At 41.1% G+C, this 21,503-nt stretch overlaps 1 protein-coding gene across 1 annotated transcript in view; it reads right to left on the bottom strand.

Moving 5' to 3' along the window:
• Positions 1-1,256: 1,256 nt before the first annotated feature.
• The window catches only part of CHSY1 (chondroitin sulfate synthase 1), a 98,473-nt gene continuing 78,226 nt past the window's right edge, over positions 1,257-21,503 (bottom strand). Inside the window, exon 3 of the mRNA XM_048868361.2 lies at positions 1,257-4,591. Within this exon, the coding sequence (XP_048724318.1) occupies positions 2,999-4,591 (1,593 nt within the window). The 3' untranslated portion in view covers positions 1,257-2,998. The remainder of the gene's footprint in view (positions 4,592-21,503) is intronic.

The raw sequence follows: 21,503 nt of genomic DNA on the forward strand, positions 1-21,503 counted from the left end.
TAGTGTGGGGCCCAAAACTGGACACAGTACTCCAGATGAGGCCTCACCAATGTTGAACAGAGGGGAATGATCACGTCCCTCCATCTGCTGGCAATGCCCCTTCTTATACATCCCAAAATGCCATTGACCTTCTTGGCAACAAGGGCACACTGTTGACTCATATCCAGCTTCTCGTCCACTGTAACCCCTAGGTCCTTTTCTGAAGAACTGCTGCCTAGCCATTCGGTCCCTAGTCTGTAGCAGTGCATGGGATTCTTCCATCCTAAATGCAGGACTCTGCACTTGTCCTTCTTTCAACCAGTTGTGCACCCACCTTATAGTAATTTCATCTAGACCATATTTCCCTAGTATGCTTCTGAGAATGTCAGTGGGACTGTGTCAGAAGCCGTATAAAAATAAAAATATCATATCTACTGCTTGTCTACCCAGGCTGGGAGGCTCGCTCCCAGCTGCAATGTAGACATACTCTGAGGTGTCTCTAGTTGGATCACCCTGCGCCCCAAAAAAATCAATCCCCAAAGTCACTAGTCACTTCTGGAAGCATTGGCCTTGGTACCTTGTATTTATAGAACACAAAATAGTGCCTCTCATCCCAGACACCGAGACCAACATTTTCAGAAGCAGTCACCGATTTCATTTGCTCACCCTGAGACACTTCAGGCCCAATTTCCAGAAGCATGCAAGACCCATAGCTCCTATTGAAACTAACAGAAACAGTGGGTTCGCAGTGCTTCTAAAGATCAGTAGCCACTTTACATAGTCACATGACTCCAGGAGTTGGGGGTTTAAGAAAAAACACCATTGAGAGAGTTCTGATCAAAATGGAAGAAGTAGCAGTGAACAGGTGCTCAACATATCTGAAAAGTGGGTCTTAACTTTTATCATGCATAGGCTATACAAAATATTACAGAGTCCTTCAGCCTGGTAATTGGGTGCATTCCATTTACAATTATGGGTAGCTTCGGACATCTTGATTAGCAGCTGAAGCAGTATAAACCCTCTCCTCACGAGGCAGACTTCAAAGATCTCCATTAACAAATCTCAAGACAGTAAACAGTAGTAGTGGCAGTGGGTGAAACACCTTTTCCCCAGGGCTATTGCCTCTGAAATTTGGCACAGATGGCAAGAACTTGTGCATAAATGGTACTTTATTTTGTTAGGCTCATTTCACTCCCAAATCTTTGCTATAATACTTACCATAAACTGGGCCTGCTATGTAAGATGAGGACTGAGGCAGACAACATGATGAGAGAGGATTGCAAATAAAGATCTTTATTGCATCTTAGGACCAAGTCTTTCAACACTTTCCATGCATTGAATCCATTATAAGTATCTACATCCTTGGGGCTGTCACCAAAAAAATACCGACAGTTGTATGACACCGAATCTAGGCTAGTTGCAAATGCAATTCACATTCCATAAACGTGTAACCACTGATTATTTTCCTATTGGAATATTCAAGCAGTTACTCCATAAAGGCCCCTTAAACCGTGGTACATCAAATCTAAGTACTGACTTTCGTTCTCTTTTACTATCCTTCACCTCCCATAGAGCAGGTCTTTAGATTACTGAAATGGAACTAGGGCAAAGTGGTGTTGGAGTACAATAGAAAAATATATTTTCCACTGGCTTTAGTTTTAACTTCTGAGCTCAAGATATGATCTGCTTCAACAGCAATTTCCATCAGTGTTCTACATCTCGATGCAGAAGAGTTCCCCCTCCTGTTGTTCACTTTAAGGCACTTTATTTGTATGTTTATTTACCCTTTCCTAGGTGATAACTCAGAGGGGTCATATTGTTTCTACTCAATATTTTCTCTCCCCAGTTCATCTTAGAGCATCAAAACAATTCCCAAGATTATTTCAGTCACTCAGTAAAATTTTAAAAGGAATTTGGAATAAAAAATACTTTCAAAAGAAATCTTTGGAGATCACAGTTTACTGTAAGTAAGATGTACACTACCTTAAGAGTGAGAAAAAGCAATACATTCCTAATAGATATATAAATAAATGACTAACAGATATTCAAGAAAAGGGCAAGAACCTAAAACAATGGATATTAAATAAATTAAAGGTCTATCAGATACAGAAAACCAAAAGAAACTAGTAATCAAAGAATGTAACGATTGTTCCCATCAACATCTTGTAACTGATTGTACAAAATGAATGCAATCAGATTCAAGTTTCTAATGTTCTCATTAGGGATTTCAGATTTTTAGTTTTGTACCTTGTTTTGCAGTGAGAAATTCTCATTTCTCCCTCCCACACATTACAATTTTGCATTTCACCATCATGCAGTCTCTGTTCTAGACAGGAGAACAATTTAGAATACACAGAATCCACCATGGAATTTTTAATGTTAGATCCACATATGGACCAAATGTCAGACAAAACTTACATATGGACTAAACTGATACAAGGTTGTGCTTCTTTTCCACACACTCCTTCAAAAAGTTGCTCGGCCACAATAAGTAAAAGTACATTTTTGGTTGAAGTAATCAACCAATTGAAATACTCCTGAAATTAATAACCCAACTATTGCCACACTGTTTTGCATTGTTCTAACACAATTTGAACGTTATGGCTATTTAAAAAGAGTAGAATCTGCGTAATGTAACAGTCACAACACAACAGTTAGGTACAGTATTTTACCATTTTGCTTGAACGTTCAGGTTCCAATTTATAGAATCCTAGCAAAGACGACATCAATGAAAAAAAGGTTAAAAAAAAAAAAAGAGGTCCTTTGTTCACGTGGAAACCTTATTTCAAGTCACCAGAATTATGCAGATCTGCCAGATAATACTCAGCCAAAATTTTTGTTCAAAGGCAAATATCAAATCACAGTTTTGTTCAAAAAAGCTCATTCTCAAAAGAGTTCTTGGTAGGAAAACACGATTTCTAAAATATATCCTTGTGTGGTCTTTAAAAATGAACTATCAAAACATTTCCCAAAAATAAATTAGATAATTAAAAAAAGTCTTCTCCAGCACAGCTGGACATTAGGCTGTCCTCACTGAGCCGTTAGTATTGCTGCTTTTCCCAAAGCTCGGGTCATTTTTTTCAAGCCACAGTTCAGCCAACTGTTGTGTGGACCCATAAGTTGAAGCTTTGGACCCCAAGCACATTTTATATTGTTTTGGATCCAGATTGGGGTCACAAAAGACTGGATGATGTACGTGAACAACTCCGATTTCTTGGCTCCGGAAAGTCTTTAAGCCAGCTTGAATGACTTTGTTAAATAGGTCCACATCCTCAAGGCCCCAACCTTGGATAGAGACATCAAAGCCACCTGCTCTAAGGAGATCACCTTTGTAAATACAGGTAATGCCAAAGCCATAGTTCCTCCAGAAACCTGTTTTCTGGGTGAAGGCAAAATGATTGTCACTGGGAACTTTTCCTCTATAAACTATCTTTGGATCATACTGACTAAAGATGACTGGAAAGTATATTTGTTGGCCCAAAACTGTATTGGCTCTACATCGCTGGAGAAACTCTGTGGTAAACACTAGGTCAACATCACAGAAGAAGAGCAAAGACTCATTTTTAAACTGAGAAGATCCAACTTCAAGAGCCAGAGCCCTTGAGAATTCCCCAGACACTGGCAAGATCTGCATATCAGCCTTGGGGTACTTAATACGGTAATCTCTCATCAATTCAACTTGCTTTGCCTTATCAGGGTTTGAGTCAGAATTGAAAAGCAGGACGACTAGCTTGACGTTCTGACTGGGAATGAGACAAGTTTTCTCAAAATTCCCCATGAACCTAGCAAACATATCAAACCGTCCAGACAGAGGAATCAAGATGTTGATCTTCTTGTCTTTGGGCTCCTTCCGCTCTGCTTTTGATCCAGTGAGCTGGAATGGAACAAACATCTTCAGTGAATTGGACAGGAAAGACAAGGATCCAGAATCTTGGTTAATTTTGCTGGCCAGCTCCTTGGCATCTATCTCTTCATGCTCCATAAACTGGATCTTGCTGAATGTCTGCTGTAAGTAGGCATGCCTTCTGACAGGCACGGTCATCTTCTTTCCCTTGTGTTTTTTGTATAGAAGCAGTAAGTCAAGAACATACTCTGCTCCATACATAGGATTAACTCTGCGATAGCCATATTGTATCTCCTTGAAATCAATGATCCGCCCTCTGGTCTTAGCATTTGCATTGATCATTTCCATGACCTGCATAACAATGTCATCCAATGCTTCACGCTGCGATGAGTCCATCCCTCTCCGAGGGGGCTGTCCATCAGCTGCAGAATAGAGATATTTTCCCGTAAGGAACTCCCATTCCAAGACCTCCTCACGCAGGCGTGGCTGGAACCTCATAAAAGAAGGTGGTATCCCCAGCTGAAGGTCATCTTTGTGTATTTCTGCATTGCTGTATTTGCTCATCAGGACAATTTCTCTGTGCAACTGTATAGTCCGGTAACGCAGTTCTGCGATTTTGCGACTCAGCATGTAACTATGAAGTCTATACTGGTATGGTGGGTTCTTGTTGGGATGCAGTGTTATAGCTCGGTGTATCTTGCTATTTCTAAGGTCTTTGATGTAGCCTTTTTTGTTCTGCTCATAATTTTCATAAAACAGCTGCTGCATCTAAAAAGAGAAATATTAAGTTATTATTTTTGCAACATTAAGATTTTAGCAGTAGTGTATTTGTGACAGTTACCCCACATAGCCCCACTGTATGAAAATGCCTCCGTGCTTATATGACCAAAAGTCTTTCTGAATAAGCTGTTCTCATTTTAGACACAGGTTGTAGGGATACCAGCTGCTGCTCAAAGGAATTAAGAGGGTTATTCATTGTAAACTGGTGAAAGAAACATCTACCAAGGATTAGGATTATTATGTCCTACTCTAGAAATATCCTTATCTGAACAACTGTGTGCTAAGTAGATCATAAACTCATTTTTAGTCTAAGACAGCAACATCAGATAAAATATGTCAGTGTGTTTTTATTCTCTATGTTATAAAATGAATAGCATTTTTCTGTTTTCGTTTGTTTGTTTTTTTAAATGACATATGGAAAGGCAAGGACATTGTATTCAGAATAACTTATGTTTTCATTATCATGTCCTTTTAAACTTTTCCTTTACAGCCAAACTCTTCTAAAGAAAAAGAATAATAGAGTTAAACTTGGACAATACTAGTGTGAAACCTAAACTAAACATTTTTACCAAAGATGCTAAATTCTATGTTTAATTTCTGCATTAGTAAACATGAGGGCACCACATTACACATATCAGGATTCAATCTCTGTGGTAGCGGGTGATGTGGTTCACATTTTAAAAAAAAATTAAGTATCTCAAATAAAATACAGAGTTTAAATAATAACAGGTGCCTTCAAAAAGTACCGACAGCAGTTTCATAAAATAAAACATAAGGTACATATACAGTAGAACATAAGCATTCTTAAAATGGGAATTGCTCTATTTCAAAATAATGAGGTGGCAGGTTGAGACTGGTCTACACTGAGAAGTTACATCTGCATAGCTATGTCTCTCGGGGAGTGAAAAATCCACACTCCTGGGAGACATAGTTAAGCCGACCTAACCCCCAGTGGCGAGAGTGCTAGTTGAGGGAAGAATTCTTCTGTCAACCTAGCAAGCACCTCACGGGCAGGTGGATTAACTACAGCGGTGGAAGAAACCCTCCTGTCACGGTAGTGTTTACACTGAAATGCCACAGTAGTGCAGCTGTAGCCATTCAACCGTACACATAGCCGGAGATATTTTAAGGCAGAATGAGTCTAAATATCAAATCTAAGAATGAAAGCCCATTCAAGCAATGAGCTAAATGCAAATTATAAAATAATAAGAAATAACGAAATGAAGTCTCCATCTTAAAGATGCTAAAAGAAAGGCAGTTAAAGCTGCCGCCATCCTTATGTGATCCTGTTATGTCTATGTACAGCAGCTAGAAGTCCCATCGCATGGGTCTCTAATTGCTTTGTGTCCTAAATTCAGCCCATTGTTGTGGAGGAGTATAAAGAGATGCACGCACGCACGCAGAGATAAGGAGTGTTTGGAGTGCAAGTGGCCCACCACACTTTACCGGCACCTGATTTGCTTGGTCTGACCCACTATTTAAGAACGATGTTATATTAACTATAGCTGCATATTACTTGCAGTGGGCACATTACTTGCACTACTACCCCTTATCGTTTTTCCCTGACCACATTGCAGTAATCACCATTTCTTTCCCTCTCCTTCCCATTTCTTTGTCCTTCAAGACATTTGTTCTTTCCTATTCTATCTTCCCCACGTTAAGTCATTCTTCCATTTTGTCAATATAAACTGTAAGCCCTTTGGAACAGAATCTGTCTTTTACAAGGTGTATGTATATTTCTGAGCACAAAGGGGACCTGAACTTGGTTAGGGCCTCTAGGCCATAAAAACAGGTCAACTGACAAGAAATACATACCCTTTTGGAGTAGTGCATGATAGAAACTCTCCCAGATATAGAAGTGGAGTGTCACGGGGGTGGAACTCAATCAGACTGAAACTCAGAGTAGGAGCTGTAAGAGTTAAAAGGACTGAGGCCTTCTTCAAGAAACCAGCTTTGAAGCATGGTTCCCATCCTGCCCTCCGTCCCTTTTTAAATTATGTGTATGTTGTTTCTGTTACTAATAATGGGTTACTGTAGTATATCTAGAGTCTTGCAGTTTTTGTTAAGAGCTCTGGGATCCCTGTGACCCCATGTCGCACCCACTTAGAATCAATCTTGTAAGCACACTGTTTATTACAATGGAGAATTTATATAGCATGAACAAAAACATTGCAAGAGCACAGAGTTAGAGCATGTACTTTAATTCTAAGCTGTCTCCATCACGCATGTCTTTTATAGTACTATATATAGCACTAGACGTAATACCACATAGTATCTATCTGTGGATTTCAACTGTCTGAATACAAGTGAAGGCACAGATTTCCACAGAACTTTGGAAGGCAAGATATATATATTTTATATTGTTTCAATAGGTAGCTAGTGTCAGGTTCTTGTTTTGTTTTTTAAACAGCACTGATAATAGCATTTATTTTCAAATTTTGTTTTGGATTTAAAAAGAAAAACAAATAATCAAGACCATACAACCTGAGAGCATTTATTCTAAGATACCAAACCAGGGCACTCAAACACCCACAATAGGAAACTATGAAAAGCAGAAGCACTTTTAGGTTACTTTACTCAACAAAGTTTTAACAGAACACTGATCGGTAGGAAAAAATTTATGAAACATCTGAATGCAAATTAAGATATGGACCATTAACTAACTTTCTGAAATGAAAGTAACTGGTATATTTTAAGGACTACAATAGGTGCTTTCTAAGTAGGAATAAAATGTTAGTAGTTAAAGCCCAGACAATTAAATATGTTTTTTCCCTTTCTCCTCTAGGAGAGCTGATTTGAAAAGAAAAAAGTAGACGTGACTGGTGTTTCAAGTTTCAACTCAATGCAATTTAAACAGAAAATGTTAAATTCCCACCCGGCCCTCCCAAAGTGGAAATTCTAACAAACCACTCACTGCAGTTGAGCTATCAGGGAGTGCTAGAATGCAGATACACCAAGGCTTCCAGAAAGCTTGTATATAAACATGTTTTTCAGAGGAATAGCTTGCAAGGATATTTTAATTGCTTTTCCTATAAAACGTCACGTCTCCTCCCTCCCAGACAAGTCACTCCCCATGTACTTCATAAGCATAAGCGGCCTCTTGTACGCTGTGGGCCTGATTCTCTACTCATTGAAGTTGACAGCAAAGCTCCCACTGACTTCAATGGTAAAGGATGTTTAAAAATAATACTGAGTCACACTTGATATACAGGCTTTGTCTACGCTACCAATGTATGTTGGTAAAACTGCATTGCTCAGAGTGTGGAAAATCCACACCCCCCGAGTGACGCTGCTATCCCAGCCTAACTGCTGGTGTAGACAGCACAGTGTTGGCTAAGAGGGCTTCTGCCATTGACACAGCTACCTGCTCTTGGGGAGGTGAAGTACCTATGCCGATGGGAGAAGCTCTCTGGTTGGCATAGGTAGTGTCTTCACTCATTGCTTCGTGGTGCTTAAAAGTCGCTGTAGCACTGTAGTGTAGACAAGCCCTAAGATCCCATTTTAAAATGCTTTACAAAGAGCTAATAAATGGTTAATAGATGCTATAAGCATATTATAGACTTAAGTAGTTTGTTATAGGTGGTTATGCACCAACAGAAGGTGTCATAGGTGGCTATATGCAGCTTATTGACCAGCTGAACTAACAATCGATTACCCATTTATTAAAACCACTCATTAATCCTGAGAGAGAGAGAGAGAGCACGCGCGTGAGAGAGCGAGAGCGCGACATCTATTTAGCAACTCATTTTTTCCACAACTCAACCACGTTATCTCTGTGCATCCACACTTGCCATACTGCCAGTGCATTCTGGGAAAAACTGAGCAGTTAACCCACAGTGCCTCCACAAAGGACAAAGTGCTCCAGAGACAAGCATACAGAAGGGCTCAAGCACCATATAAATGCAGCATACTCCGGGATGTCCGATTGCACACAGCTAGAAAGAAAAGGACTACCTGAATCAGTTATATAGTTAGGCCTCCCCCCCACTTCACCTTTGGGATGACTCAATTAAAGAAAAAATCACCACGTTTTAGCCTAGATCACAAACAAGGGCAACCCGTGGTTAGCAATCACAGCTACTACCAGAGTAGTTGCCATAGCCATGCAGAATGGGGGAAAACTGACTTAGCAGCAGCAGTGCTGAGAAGGATCTGGGAGTTGTAGTGGATCACAGCTTCAACATAAGTCAGCAAATGCAATTTTAGTTGCATTAACAGAGGCATAGCATGCAAGTCATGGAGGTTTCAGTATCACTTCTCAATTCTGATTAGGCCTCAGCTGGAGTACGGTGTCCAAGTTTGGATGCCAATGTATAGAAAAGATGTAGAGATCAGTGACAAAGATGATCTAAGGAATGGAATGCAAGCCATATGAATAAAAGGCTGAAGGAACTGAGTATGTTTAGCTTGTAAGAGAGCTAAACACTCCAGCTTCAGATACTTGAAAGGCTGCCATAAAAAAAGATGGAGGAAAGTTGTTCTCTTCTGCTACAAAGGGCAGGACAAGAGGCAATGCATTCAAACTACAGCATAACAGATTTAGATTAAATTTCACGATAAAAACTTCCTAACTATAAGAACAGTAGGGCAATGGAAGAGACTTGCCTGGGGAGGTCACGGAAGCTTCTTCCCTGGAGGTTTTCAAAAGGAGGCTGGATATCCATCCGTCTTGGATGATTTAGACACAACAAATGCTGCATCTTGGCAGGGGGTTAGACTAGACGCAGTCCCTTCTAACCCTATGATTCTATGTTGGGGCACACTATCCATGCTTGGAACCAATTATGCCATGCCAGCTATTTATATATTTGTTTAAAGGTTAGCATATGCAAGGGCCCTGATCTGAAAGCATTTGATCATGCTACCAAAAGGACTGCAGCCATGTTTGCTATTTGCACATTTCAGTGTTTGAGGATTTGGGAACACTAAACAGTTTTGACTTTGTTTTTTAACCTAGTGACCATCAAAATGTGTAGACAGAAATCAAGAAGAAAAGATCAAATGATAGCAAGGTGGTCAATCTGTGGAACATACAGTTCTCTACAGGACATTACGTGCAAGCTTTTGCACGACAAATTGGTTACTAGAGCCTCGCTAGTAAAACATGTATCCAAACTCCTCATTTGGAATACACTTCTCTAAGTATTTTTTTTAAAAGAACCTTTCATGGTTATTCATTTTGGGGATTATATTCTAAGCATGCTTTATTCTAATGCAGAGTACTGGAAATACAGGGACACAAAAAGGAGCTACTCTTTATTAATCAGTATTTACTCTAGACCTGTTGAAGCCTTAAAACACCCTAATGTTTCCCAATACGTTAGAGACTGAATGTTTAAACTGTGGTACAGCTGTTGTGGGCAGTATGGGCTTGGATCCAAAAGACTAACTGAAAGAGTGTTATGTTGATCATTTTAAATGAAGAAGTCTTTTGCAGGCCAAAAAAAGAGAGTGTATTGGAGAAAATGGACTTAAAAAATAAGGCCAATATATACAGAAACTGGCCTGCAGCCACATAATAGCCCCACAGGACATGCTCTCACAGATCCACACTGTATTGCCACAGCGCAGAAAATACAGCTCCACAAATGTCATGAAAAGCAGCTCTGGACAACTCATGTTGTATGGCATATTTATGAATACCCAAGATGCACTTTAAATACAAAACCTAACTAATTAAAACCTAGGATAATAGCTAATGTTGCATAGCTCAGGAGAACTTTGTTCAACAGCAGATGAGCATCTGATCTCGGCAGCAGGTACTCTTCCACAAGAGGAAAGGAAGTGCTTAAGACAACCACACAGAGGCCTTGTCTATAGTTTTATTGCTTTAACTACGCCAGCATAAAGCAGCAGCCTCCTCCCCCACACAGTGTAGGTGCAGCCATATGGGTATAAAAGTGCTTCTATTAGGATAGGTTATTCCAGTTCAGCGACGTGAAATAAGCTATCCTGATATAAAGCACCGTATGCCAGTAAAATTGCATCTACATTAATGGTTTTGCCACCTTAACTAGGTCAGTAAAAAAAAACCAACGACAACGACAACAAAAAACCAACCTCTTTGCACAGTTCTGCTAGTAAAATGTTCAATACTTAGACGAGGCCACAGGATAAAAGTCTTTTCTTTATCATTGATTTCAGAGTAGCAGCCATGTTAGTCTGTATTCGCAAAAAGAAAAGGAGGACTTGTGGCACCTTAGAGACTAACCAATTTATTTGAGCATAAGCTTTCGTGAGCTACAGCTCACTTCATCGGATGCATCCGATAAGTAAGAATAAATTTGTTAGTCTCTAAGGTGCCACAAGTACTCCTTTTCTTTTTTCTTTATCGGGTGGGGGGGGGAGAGGGAGGTGTGGAGTTTTCAGGAGATTCAAATAACAGACCTTTGAGCGTGAAGGGACATTGAGGATTCTTCGTAATGACTCTTGATACAGGGTTTTGCGTTTTACATTGGATTGTGTCACATGCAGCCCCACACAGCTATTGCTGGGGTGCTCAAAGATATGCCATACAATGGATATTACTGTGTTTAGGGGAAAAGGATAAAGCGTGATTTCCTACGCACATCACTCTCACCCTTTAAACACAGCCTCTCTATTGGCCACAACAAGAAGAGGTACAGAAAGCGTCATGTACAGCGCTAGATGTTCATATTAAACTTCTGAACTGACCAACAAAACATTCAGGCCCCAATTCAGCATGTGCTTAGCCCATCCTTTTCAACTTAAGCACATTTAACTACCCTCGACTCTAATGAGGTTTGTTTTAAATAAAAGGGAAAATATTGGTTGGACAAATCTCAAATGTGGTATCTAATGCAGTTTTGGAAAGGAACATTAAGGGTGCTACAAAATCGTTTTAGGCTCAGAACATATGTATTAAATAATTCTAAGCCTGCTCTTCAGAAAGAGTGAGCTGTGCCTGGCAAAATAAACTTCTTTTTAGGATATTACAAAGAACAGTGCTGGTGGTTCCATTTAAGCATCTAGAGTCTGCTAAGGCTGTCTCAGGATCTTCATTCCAACAGTGCTGTGTGTATTGCTGACCTCTATGAAGCTACTGCTCCCTCTCTCTCCAGAGTGTTTTAAAAGGCAAGCCAAACATCTCGGACAACTTTAAAGTACAGCAAATCCAAGGTCACCAAATTCCCAAGGAACATCTAGTCCAGCTGTAAATTACAAGAGTGACTGCATCTGCGTTTAATCTTTAGTTTACAATAGCTTACAACACAACTACTTCATTAAGCAACTGACCTTTTTGCTCCATCTCAATAAGCACAGAAGCTTAAAAATCTGTCCTGAATTCGCACATTTCCAGTTTCTCCAAATGAAGTAATTTTGAATGGATCATACTCTCCACATTTGCATCTCTTCTCCTTTCTACCACCCAACATAGTCACTTGTCCAAACAGCAGTTCTCCCTCCTGCCTCCAACGTTTGAGTGATATGTCTGCCGATGGTTGCTCTAGTATCATGGAATTAGCATTACTAACAGACCACAGTAAAAAGGAATTTAAAGAAACAATATAATAATTTAAGATCTCCTGGTTATGAAGTGGAGGAAAAAGATAGAAAATAAACCTTTTTTTTGTTTTGCAATGACCTTTTCCTGTGATCTAGACAAGGGAACCAGTCAGTTCATTGCAGTTGGAAAGTGAAGGGTCCTCTCACCCCTGCCCCCAAATTCAGTAATGGGAAACAGACTGGGACACTTAGTGGTAAAAAAAAAAAAAAAAAAGACGAGACAAGAGCCTTCACAAGCATCTCTCAGGAGGAGATTATTGCTTGGTTTGTTTAAATAATGTCCTCCCATTTGGAACATATAACATACTAGCCACACAGCTGCCATCACTCCAGTTCTATAAAGCCTCAGTGCTGCTTCTTTGCAGTTATTTTATTTTTTAAAGCAAAAAAGCAGAACTCTACTCTGCAAGTATTTTGTGTCATAAAAGAAACAAAATAAAAAACAAACAAACCACCCTTAAAACTGGCTTTTTGAAGAGATTAGATTTGGTTATGCAAACCTCACAAGGTTTGGCTGTAATTTAGGATTCTGCTTCCAAAAGGATTCTTTCTGGCTTAATAGGAACAAAAACAAGGAGTGTGCCAATAAATGCTATTAAATGTTCTACCCTACAGCTACTAAAGAAGTGCAGCATCATAGCTGTCTAGGACTAATTTATATCACATTCACTTGAGAAAGTGTGCTCAAAATTCATTTTGAGCATTTCCAGATTAGGAGTCCAGTGGAAATGCACTGTCTCACTTGAGCTCTGACATTGACCTGTGGGAAAAATGATTCAGCTTTCCTTCACAAATCGAGGAGCGGCTGCCTTTACTGATCCAGACAAAATAGGAATGAACTAGTTGTAACTCACTTCTGATTTGTTCATTTAAGGCCAGATGCAGGGACTGTACCAAATTACTTTCTTACCAAATATTTTGTGTCGGATTTTATTGTTCCTCTTAGGGCTGGTCTACGCTATGCAGTTAGGTCAACCTAATTATGTCAGTGTCTACACTACAGCCTTCCCCCACCAATGTAAGTGACCTACTACACAGTGTCTGTGTAGACACTGTGTTCCTTATGTGGCTGTCTTGTCAATTTCATGGCAGGAGCTGTGAAATTGACAAGGAAGCCAGGCAGCTAGAGCCCAACTACCTCCTGCTCCCCTGAAGAGCTGGGGGAGGCGGCGGGGCTGGACCCAGCTTCTGGCTGGAAGCCCAGGCAGCTGGATTCCGCCCACTTCCGGCTGGGAGCCTGGCAGCCATATCAATTTCACAGCAATTTCACAAGACTGACTGGCTCCCAGCAGGGACTGGGCAGGGAACAGGGGGAGAAGCCTCAGGTGGCTTCCTCCACTCTTCCAGGCAGAGAATGGGGATGTGGGAACAGCCAGTAGGGAGCCTGTGGGGAAGTCGGGTTCCTGACAGGGAGTGCAATGGAAGTGGGCTCTCGGCTCCCCACACTTCCCCTCTTAGGTTGATGGAAGCACTCCTGGTGAGGATTTAGTGGAAGGACCCCTGATGAGTAGGTGTGTGCACCACTGACCCAAGATGGGTAGTGTGGACAAGTACCACCGCAGTCATTACAGTGGTGGCTGTAAGTCAACCTGATATAGGCTGACTTACCTTTCTAGTGTAGACGCACCCTTAGCTTCCACGGTGCTGAGATGCAAACAAACTTGGGTTTTGTCATCACTGACAGCAGCCCCATGAAAAGAACAGTCACAAACAGCCTGGAAGTTTGTATCTGTTCTATTTCATAGAAAGCCCCATGATTTTGCAGGAGAAGCCTCAGATATGCAATCCAGAGAGGAGTTATCTATTGTTCTAGGTCGCAGATGAAGTGTAGGGCAGTTCTTGGAAACACAGAAAGCTCTATACATTGTATTATAGCTGGCAGCAGTGAGCTGAAGACATCTTAAGGGGTGTAGCATCAATTTCCATCTTTTATTTTAATGATGCGATAGCACACCAAGGTTTAGAAATAGGATTCTCCATAGAATGGACCTTGTTTGCCAAACTGACCTTATATATGGATTTTAAACAGGGTGTTTTCTCATCTAGTAGTTCTTCTGTTATTTTCCACCTCCTGTGGATGGCAATATCCTCTCCTCACAGAGGCACTCTGCACCACTTGGGATGGGGTAGAGGGGAACACTATGGCTACTTGGTAGCAAACAGAAAGGATCATTGCTCACAAATATAAAGATGATAAATTGAGGCCGTTAAAGTACTTAAAATCAAATCAATAAAAAGTTACAAAGAAAAAAGCACAGAAGTAAAAAAAAAAAAAAAGAAAAGGAGTACTTGTGGCACCTTAGAGACTAACCAATTTATCTGAGCATGAGCTTTCGTGAGCTACAGCTCACTTCATCGGATGCTGTAGCTCACGAAAGCTTATGCTCAAATAAATTGGTTAGTCTCTAAGGTGCCACAAGTACTCCTTTTCTTTTTGCGAATACAGACTAACACGGCTGTTACTCTGAAACCAGAAGTAAAAAACAACCTTTTCTTAATAGTTCCCGCACTACCTCATATATGTATGTATATCGAGGCCAGTGATACTGACAGAGCTGTAGCAATAAACGGGTCAAACCCTGAGGTCTTTCTTAAGCGCTAGATCCTGCAACAGGGCTCCACCCGGGGATTATTATTAGTTGTACTATGACTGTAGTGTGTGTGCCCTTATGGATCTAGCTGCAGGATGTGGCCTTTGCAGCTTGCCTAACATTAGGGATTTTTGCACCAATGTAGCTACGCTGGTGCAGCATCTTTCAAGCAAACCCCCAGTGTAGGTGTTCTACACCAGTGCAAAATGGAGACTGCACCATTGCAACTTACCTCTGGTGCACGATGTCTATACTAGAGATTATTACTGGTGTATCTGTATCAGTGTACATGCACTGCTGATTCCAGAACACCTAGTCAAAATCACCAGGAATCTGGAGCACATTAGATTTCTGCAATTATGGGACCAGCAAAGTGTCTGTATGATACTGATGCAGCAGTTCTCCTCACGGTTGCCTTAACTGACATTGCGTCTATACCACCAGAGCTGACATAGCAAGTGATGTAACATAGTATATATTTTTGCATCATCTACTCTAGCAACATGAAATGCTTTCATATGAATAGGCATCTGCTCTGATGCTAAGGCAGCTACACATTGTGTCCTGGCATGACAGTTTATTTAATCCATTTTTGTAACTTCAAAAATGGGCTTGTTCTATCAACTTCACCATCATCTGAAATAATACAAGGAGTGACTGGGACACAGTATCTATGGCTTGCTAGAGTCTTCCATTGTAAACTAGTTTAACACTGGTGAAATGTGAAGGCTAGCCAATAAAAATGAGACATTTGCCTATGGAATCTCATCAGCATCTTTCAGAGAGTAGCATCAAGTCAGTATTGAACTAGTGCCCCAACGCAGTTCTTATGAACTCTGGGAGATGCCATTTTTGGACGGATACTAAAAACTCGTCACCAGTTAAAGCAATCCAATACTGGTAGCGTTTTTTTTTACCGGAACACGTGTTGGCTTTGATGTCTGACCGAACTGTCCCTGTGGGTAGTTACAGTCTGCTGACTTACCCGATTTCTCCTTAAAGGTTCAAATGGTTAGTGCATTATTATTCTTCACTTTCAGTCCTGGACTATTTAGCAATTCTGGGAACTGATTAAAAGTTGGTGTTTTCCACTCCCGGTGCAACTGCATTTCCCGGCTCCATCATTACGTATCAGCCCTGAAATAGATCAGATATGCCAGCCCAAAACACAACTGCTAAAATAATATTCCTTGCCGGCCACATCACTCACCCTTGGATTCCCTCTACTGTCTGACACTTTCACTTCATCAAATTCAAACTTTCTGTCCTCAACATCAAAGCTCTTCCCTGTCTTTAATCACATGTGCTTCTTTCACACTGTTTACTATGCCAGTGATGCTGGTCTCGAATGGTTGCCAATCCTCCAGGATTGGCCTGGAGTCTCCCGGAATCAGCATCAATCTCCAGGTGACTATTGAAAGCAATCCCAGGAGATTTTAATAGGATATTTAAAGAAAATGACATTATGTTGTGTTGGAAAAGAAAATCTTCCGGAATGGCTTCAGTCAGGGTTGGCAACCCTAGCTGGTAGTTAGTTTCAGACTCCCATCCATTGCTTTTGGACTGAGAACCCTCCTACAGCCTTTTGGGAGACAGGAATTCACCCAGAAATCAGGAAGCACAGAGTTACAAGTGCTGCCATAACATCAGCTCCTTAGACACAGAGCAAGGCACTTTCTTCCCAGTGGCTTCTAGCAGATTCCTGCATGCGACGCAGAAAGGCTGCTCCCTGAACCTGTTCCCCAACCTCCAATCTCAGATTCTCAGCCTGCTGTCCTGCAGCAGCAGCACCTAGCCAGTCCTGCAGTCCACCCAGTCCCTTCTTGAATGGCATCCCCATCCTCCAAAGGGAAGAGAATGGGCAGTAGGGATAGGATTTCCTGCCTGCTCTCTAGCCAGTCAAGGCTCTGGTTACAGAGGGCTGGCCATTTACACTTTGGACAGGTGGCCTGGGAAATTCAACACTTGGCTGTCTACTTCTCCCACAGCTAGCTGTGCTCCTCTTTCATGCCAACCTGCACAAGCTGATGTGTGTGGCCATTGCCCTCTCCTCCGAACCCCTTCTCAAGATCCACTTCTGTCGCAGTGCCTATAAGAAATAAGCCAGCTAATAAAAAGGCATAGTAAAAGGACACATTTTTAAAAGAATATGTATTTTGATGGCATATTTTCCATTCTAGTCACCCTTGCGTTGCTTTCCTTCCTAAAATGGTAAACTCTTGGGATTGAAGACTGTGCCTTCATAAATTTGAAAGTACCAAGCACATACTGAAATGCTAGTTCATTCTATAAAGCATAAGTTCAAAGTGTCACACACACGCTTGCCACTCACAATGAACCTTTACAGTTTTTGTTGTAAACCCCATTTAATTGCACTGTACATAATCTAATCTGCTAGTGACATTTTGTCAAGTAAAGTTTATAATCTTCATTAGCCTGGGCCATTAGAATAATGGCCTAGTTTTGCCTAGTGCCTTCCTGTGTCAGCCTGATTTCCTTAGCCATTCAGGACAGAAGTGTTCTTAGCTCTGGAAAATGACCACTAGAAATACTTATGCTCAGGTACAGGAAAGGAAGATTATTATTAGTTCACTAAGAAGCTACAAACTTTGCAATGCACACCTAGCAATAAAGCAACTGAATGACACCTAACGGCGCATAAAGGCCAATTTACAAGTTACTGTGTCTCCCCATAATACTCAAAGAAAAAAATAATCCTCCATTCACATGCTCTTGTTACTTTTTACCATAGCATAGCCATTGGGGTAAGATAAAGAATCGTTTAAAAAGATCACACTATAGCAGCGAATCTGCTTAATGTGATACATTACAAATAGCCCAATGGGAAATATGGTGTATCAGGTACAGCAACATTCTGGGTACAAAACAAATAATAAAGAGGAACATCAGAGTCTCTGTGAAATAAAGAAAGACATATTAGCCAGCTCCCTGTGATATACTGCAGTACCATTGTCCAACATTAAATTTAGCATTTATGGAACAAGGGTAATTTTTGTCTGTCGCATATTTCTTCAGCGGCCTATGACCATAAATTAGCCCTCCCTGCGCAGTCAATCTTGTTTTTTACTGAGTACTGCTAAGAATGGTGATAAAGCCTATTCGAGCGCTGGCTTGTGTGATGTGTCCACAAGGACATGAACTAACCCCCAACTAATTTCACAAGGAGAACAGTGTGAGATGACAGCCTTCTGTATTTACTGAAGCAACACAGCATTGTTTCAAAGTGTGTGTTTCAAAGGTACATGTGATTCTGGCCAGAAGCACTGTTTTATAATTGCTCAGAATAGCAAAAAAGCAGCCACAAATTCTTGTGCTATGCAGAGAAACCACATGCTTACTTACTTCATTAGACTCTTACTGGATAGCATTGGCTCGAGCACACACAGTTTTGAAAGCCTATATGGTAAGGAGCACTGCGTGGTATGCAGTTACTGCAGATGTACATTTCCACAGTTAAATGGTATGATTGTGAAAGCATTTCGGGGGTGGGGGCGGGGTGCAGTCACGTCATTACTACACAGGACTGAAGGGAGGACAGGTTCTCCATTGTCCAATAACCTCGGCTATACCTTAAGACTGTCCAATAGTAGCTGAATCTGAATGCAATAAACTACCCTCTCTCTTATCATTGGGAAACATCTGGATTAAATTTATATAGTGTCAAAGTTATATGTGGCTGTACAAAACCCTAAGATGGCACAGCCTGTGCCCCAAAGAACTTGGACTCTCACAGATGATGCACGTAGTAGGTAGGTCACAAAAGGATATGGATACTTTGTCAATGAGATTAGTAGAGGAATGCTGCCTATATAGTAGGGTCATCATTCTTTAAGTAATTTGACTTTCTTGCATTTATTATAAAAAGGCTACATAAGACCAGTATGAAGAGCTCTAGCTATAAAATTCACCTATATTTGTAAATGGTGTCTCTGAAGTGTAAAAAATAATAATTTTAAGATGGTATATTTAGGTCACTTTTCAGGAGAGGTAGAAGTGCATGTAGATTACTAAGCAAAATAAAGAGACTCCTTTTAATAGATTTACAGGAGATACAAATCCAGGAGGTGTGCACCAGCCAAATGATGGGAATTGAGAAGCTGTGTATATTTGTTTGTGTGTATATATGTACACACAGAGAAAACAAGTCAGAACCCATGCCATTCCTCCCAAATTTTGCATATGTTTATAGCTTTAAGACAGCCTGCGTCTTCCTACACAGCTATGATTTTTATTGCCATCCCATTGGTGGAACAACTTTCTAATTACTGAAATAAACTGTCAGACAGACTGGCATTCCCACCCTCTCCCACAGTATCCAAGTGAGCCCATTAGTTCAAATATGGTTAGAGATTTCACATGGAGTTGCTGACTAACTGTATATGGTCTGAGGTTTTTCTGGAGGCTTGCTCTCTGGCATAATTTGGACAAGTAACAAACAGCATGAATCTGGGGCACTACGTAACAGAGTATGTTGTAATACATGCAGTGTGTCAGACTGAGGGGGGCTCACCTCCTCGTTTGTGTTTTTAAGCTATACAGATATATGCCGCCTATAATTTAGCTTTGGCACTAAAATTTTCAGTGCTGCTTTTAAAACTTTATAATGCTTTAAGTAAAAGCAGGAAGTGTGGTTACCAATAGCTCTCATTACACTGAATGAAAACTCATTAGCCATTATTAAAAGAGTGAAATACACTGCCTCAACCTTGGCAATCAAATCCTTCACAAAATTTGTCAATCAAGCAAGGCATGGATTTAATTCTCTTGAATGTTTCTGCTGCTTGCATGTGAATAGCTTTCTGATTTCTCCCCCTGGTTTCTTTCACTCCGCTTCTATACTGGAAGATAGTTCAGGTTCTTGCAACCCACTTCTGCTGATGGGACTTCAGAACTCAGTCACCATTTCAGAATTCTGATATTTCAGCTGCCTGTTGCTGCTACATCGGCTGCTTTTAATGGATTCATTTGTAGCTCCAGTACCCAATAGCAGATTTTGAAGCACATATAGCCTTTATACTGGGGCTCTGAACGCACATCCAATACAGTGCGTTTCCCTTCTTTTGTAGGGATAAGGCCTCTCTAGAACTGCAGAAAGAAAAACGTGTACTTGCAGAGTGAAATGTGAAAAATCCTGGCTTTCCCTGCCCCCTTTTCTACCAGTTTGGGAGGTGGTGGGCATGACAAGTTACTTCTTGTGCATCACACACAGGTCTGGCAGCTCGGCATGAGTCACCCTTTAGGAGGGTTGCTGCTGAGTCCAAGGTAGGAAGGAAGAAGAGGGGAGGGGTCAGCAACTGGAAGATGGGATGAGGCTCTTGTCAGCGAAGAGGCAGGTTCATGTCAGTGTGAGTGTTTTACATAGGAACGTAAGAGCGGCCATACTGTGTCAGACCAAAGGTCCATCCTGTCTTCTGACAGTGGCCAATGCCAGAGGGAATGAACAGAACAGGTTATCATCAAGTGATCCATCCCCTGTGGCCAATTCCCAGCTTCTGGCAAACAGAGGCTAGGGACTCCATTGCTGCCCATCCTGGCTAATAGCCATTGATGGACCTATCCTCCATGAACTTATCTAGTTCTTTTTTTTTGAACCCTGTTAAAGTCTTGGCCTTTAGGGTGGAGGGATTGTGGCCAGTTTGATTAGTAGAAGGATCAGGATATGGAATAGTGTTCATAGTGTCACATACATGACTGCAATGCCTTGCCTTCCTGTGAGCCATCTATGAATGTTTAGTGTTTGACCTGTTGCTTGGAATGGCTTTAGACCATGGGTATCAGTGGAACAAATGGAGCATGACTACTTTTTTTCACTACCCCTTCCTTACTGTTCTTCAGAGGCGTTTATTCAGCAATTAAGCAGCTCTGGATGAGAAAAAACTGGTGATAATGCAGTGTCAGGAACCACCTAACTTGGAATGCCAAATCCTCTGCTGTCAGTTTACTGCAGTATTTAGTCCTCTCATTACACCATTATTTTGGTCAATTAAATCTTTTAAAGCATACACAAAAGCATCTAGGAAGATGACACTTTCATAAGTTTTATACTGCCCTTCTCGTCATACCCTGGGTCTTGCTGAGCATCTATAATTTTTTGTTATCATAGCATTGTTGGAAATAGCGGCAGAAAATTCGCTTTGAGTCCTTTTAAACCGGAACAAAATAAAATCTAATCCAGCAGCCACCCAAAACACATGCTAGGAACCAGTCTCTTCAGATGACCTCTGCAGTCTGGTGTGTTGCTAAAGGCCAGAGGAATTTGCCATTGCCTTTAGAAAACAACATATCCAAGGGATGTTTGTTTTGGGAAGACATCTGTGCATGCCCCAGAACCGTTTTGATCCATGCGGGTGAATAAATTACTGTGCCTCTCTGAATGCCTCTCTTTTGATTTACGGAACACAGACTTCTCACTCCCATGCACTGTGTCATAAATATTCTTTAGCATCATAGTGCGCAGTCATCACAATGTCACACAGCAATCCATCCAGAGTGCCACCTTTTACTTGGTAAAGAGTCTAATGATAGAAGATAGTCTAATACCAAAACAAAAGCAATCAGCTTAGGCCTGATTTACACTACATCGTTAGGTTATGTAAACCACCTTGTTTGGACCTAGTTGTGCTTACACCTACGCACAAGTCTGCTGGTCCCGCTCTGCACGTGCCCTGCCGTGGCAATGCTGTAATACCACCTCCCAGAATGGCATGGAGCCATAGTCAGCCTACTGTGGTTGATGCACTGAGAGTGTCAACACCCAGTGA

The sequence above is a fragment of the Caretta caretta genome, chromosome 10, assembly GCF_965140235.1.
Source record: "Caretta caretta isolate rCarCar2 chromosome 10, rCarCar1.hap1, whole genome shotgun sequence".
Taxonomy (NCBI): domain Eukaryota; kingdom Metazoa; phylum Chordata; order Testudines; family Cheloniidae; genus Caretta; species Caretta caretta.